This window comes from Lactuca virosa, chromosome 9, assembly GCF_052849685.1.
Source record: "Lactuca virosa cultivar CGN04683 chromosome 9, Lactuca_virosa_CGN04683_v6, whole genome shotgun sequence".
Classification (NCBI taxonomy): domain Eukaryota; kingdom Viridiplantae; phylum Streptophyta; class Magnoliopsida; order Asterales; family Asteraceae; genus Lactuca; species Lactuca virosa.
The window spans coordinates 130,196,826-130,200,451 of NC_136434.1; the positions used below are offsets into that span (position 1 = coordinate 130,196,826).

General features: G+C 37.5%; 1 protein-coding gene across 1 annotated transcript; it reads left to right on the forward strand.

The window, feature by feature from the left end:
* The first annotated feature begins 402 nt into the window (after positions 1-402).
* On the forward strand, positions 403-3,336 carry LOC145137429 (rop guanine nucleotide exchange factor 7-like). Its single transcript, XM_079071558.1, has 6 exons — positions 403-987; positions 1,209-1,325; positions 1,442-1,671; positions 1,759-2,061; positions 2,164-2,520; positions 2,623-3,336. The coding sequence occupies exons 1-6, from the start codon at positions 732-734 to the stop codon at positions 3,124-3,126; spliced, it is 1,767 nt and encodes a 588-aa protein (XP_078927684.1). The 5' UTR covers positions 403-731; the 3' UTR covers positions 3,127-3,336.
* Positions 3,337-3,626: the final 290 nt, after the last annotated feature.

The window sequence follows — 3,626 nt, forward strand, 5'->3', positions numbered from 1 at the left end:
TACCTTGATAATAGAATAAATAAAAACCTTCTTAACATACAATTCACATATTATGAATTTCAATATAATATGATTATTTTATACACAATGATTCATGTAAATGATAGTCACAACATTCTCGCTACCAACTAAATTTGCATAGAGACAGAAAATACGTTTCTTTCCATTGTTCCCAAACGGCACGTAAGAGATAAACGATCTTGTATGTTTATGCTTTGTCTTACACGTAAGAGAATGATTTGGGGAAATTTGTCTACTAAATAAAAAAACAAAAGTAGGGACCTTTTCCATCAAATATTTACAATCTCAAGGGTAGAAATTGAAAATTGTTTTCTCTTTGTATTGACATTTCCGTCCCCTCTACGGCTATATCGTTTCCTTTTATATTTCTTTATCATTATTTCGATTCAAAACATAGTCAGAGAGACGTTGTTGGCGTTTAGCTTTTACCTTCTTTCCCCTTTTAAATCAAACCCCAACAAACGTTCTTCCCAGAAGCCTATGCTTTTTGTAGAAAAACATAATCACTTTCCAAATCTTGAGATACAGTGAAAGCAAAATTAAACCTCGAAGTCTATTTGCATCTTCTGGTTGTTTATATACGCTTGTAAATAATCACCATAGCAAGCACAAAGATTCAGAGCCCAGATTGGTTTCATCTTTGGTTTTAACTTTTAAGTATTTGGGTTTTGAGTTACTCGAGATTTCTAGGTTTTTGATTTAATTCTCAGATGGAAAATTCAAGTGATAAAAGTAGGAGAAACGATGTGTTTGATTCGTTTGACAGTAGTACAAGAAGCTCGAATTCAAGTAATTCGGATAGTTCTTCAAAAGAATGTTGTTCTTCCCCTCCTCCTCCTCTTGGGTGGCCTATTAGAAAAGCGCAGTTGATCGGGAAATGTGGTGATGTTTCCGAAGATGAAGCGAAATTAAAACGCCATTTGGAAGATGATTCCAAATTGACGAAAATTGATTCCAGATTTGAAGGTTAGCAGCTTTGATTTTGATTTGTTTTATTTAATTCTTCGAGGGATTATGACAAACGAAATTAGGGGGATTTGTTTTTCTAGGGTTCATATATCTCTGGAAATTGATTTATGTTCTCTAGGATAAAAAATTTTGTATGTTTTTTTTTATCATCTATTCAAAATTGACTTCAATGATTTTTACTATTTGAATTTTTTTTTTCTGCAATTAAATCTGCTTAGAAACGGAGATGATGAAAGAGAGATTCGCTAAATTGTTGCTTGGAGAAGACATGTCTGGAAGTGGCAAAGGCGTTTGTACAGCTTTAGCCATTTCAAACGCCATTACAAATCTTTGTGGTAACTTTTATCTTTTTTTTTTTTTCTCGATTTTCTTAATTTTATGAAGAACATGTTCAATTGTTCATGATCATGTGATCAGTGTTGTACTAATTTGTCAAGTGTTTGTAAATCAGCCGCTGCATTTGGTCAATTATGGAGATTGGAACCCTTGCAATCTGAGAAGAAACAAATGTGGCAACGAGAAATGGATTGTCTTCTTTGTGTTAGCGATCATATCGTTGAATTAATACCTTCATGGCAGACATTTCCAGATGGAAGTAAGCTCGAGGTCATGACTTGCAGACCGAGATCTGACATTTTCATGAATCTACCAGCTCTAAGAAAACTAGACACCATGCTTCTGGTTAGTGTTCATCATTTTTTGGTTTAATTTCAATCATCTCCGATTACAAAAGAAGAAAATGATTTAGAAGAATTTGATGTTTTACAGGAAATATTAGACAGTTTCATTAACACGGAGTTCTGGTACGTTGATCAAGGAATAGTAGCTTCAGATAACGACGTTTCAGGGTCAGGCTCAGGCTCATTCCGGAAACAACCGCAACGCCACCATGAAAAGTGGTGGCTGCCGGTGCCACGTGTCCCTTCCGGAGGCCTTCAAGAGGACACCAGGAAACAGTTGACTCACAAACGTGAATGCGCAAATCAGATTCTCAAAGCAGCCATGTCAATCAACAGTATTGCTTTGTCGGACATGGAAGTTCCTGAATCGTACTTTGAATCCCTCCCGAAGGTATCACTATCATAATCAAATTCATCACCATTTTCTCTAATTTTAACATGATTTTAATAAATCGAAAGCTCATTTGGGAAGAACTTCAATCTGGTTTTGTAGAACGGGAGAGCTTGTTTAGGAGACGTTATCTATCGTTATATAACATCAGAGCAATTCTCACCGGAGTGTTTGCTAGATTGTCTCGATCTTTCATCTGAACACGTTGCTCTAGAAATCGCGAATCGCGTGGAGGCGTCGATCTACGTGTGGCGGAAAAGGATCCAATCGAGGCCGTTACCTCATCCAAATCGATCGGCGGCGAAAGCTTCGTGGGACATGGTGAAGGATTTAATGGCGGATGGATACAAGAGAGATTCATTAGCTGAAAGAGCTGAAAGTCTCTTACTTTGTCTAAAACATCGTTTTCCTGGTCTAACTCAAACCTCATTAGACATCAGCAAGATTCAACACAACAAGGTACTTCAAATTTCAAATTTCAAAATCCCTAATTTCAAATTTCAATCTTCAAAAACCTAAAAATGAATCCGATTATTGACGATTTCTGAGATGAACATTCAGGACGTTGGGAAATCGATCTTGGAGAGCTACTCTAGGGTTCTGGAAAGTCTCGCGTTCAACATTGTCGCACGTATCGACGATCTACTCTACGTCGACGACCTGACTAACCAATCGGATAATTTACCGTCGACGGCGGATGTAATCGCTCATAAGCGAGTCCCGATTCCGATTATACCGTCGTCAGGGACGCCGTACAAATCAGCTTTTGCGACTCCGAAGTTTTCCCCTGGACCTATTGTAGCCCCGGCGACGACAGACAGAACTCCGTCGTTGAACGGAAACAGCCACAAGCCGCCGCGGCGAGGGTTTGGGGTGAAACGAGCGTTGACGAACTATCTCGCCGGTGAGACGAAGGTGAAAGGTAACGTTCAGTTGCTTGAAGGTCATGGTTGTCTGAGTACAAGAAATGGAGATTTACCGCCGGTTAATCGGAGCAGTATCGACGGTCCGTTGAGCCAGAAAGAGAACCGGAATCCGGCGAGGTTACCGAAGTTGGAACGGTGATTAGGTGTGGTTGTGTGTGATTAGGTTAGATGTGAGGATTATTTAGCTTCTCATGGTTGAGTTTGTATTGTTATTAGAGGTTGTTTTACCTCATATGATATTCTTTTATCCACTTTATTAGTTGTATTGTTGTACAACTTTTATATGATTTTTATTATGGTTTGTGTGTTGTAAAAGTAAAATTAAATTAACTAGTAATTTAGTAAAATATTTGTTTTAAGGTGTCACGTTGTATTGTTACGTGTTTTAAGTTCGAAATATGAGTCTTGGAATAAAGACAAAGTTAAATATCAATTTCTAATATATTGGAATTTTCGTTTGCTTATTTACATATTCATCTTTTTGAATTATACAACAAATAAAATTTTAATAAAACTTATGCATCATCAGTCGTTGTAGTGTAGTGGTAAGTATTCCCGCCTGTGACGCTGGTGACCCTGGTTCGATCCCCAACAACGGCGATTTTCCTATATGTTTTTTAATTTTTGTTGAATTTTTAA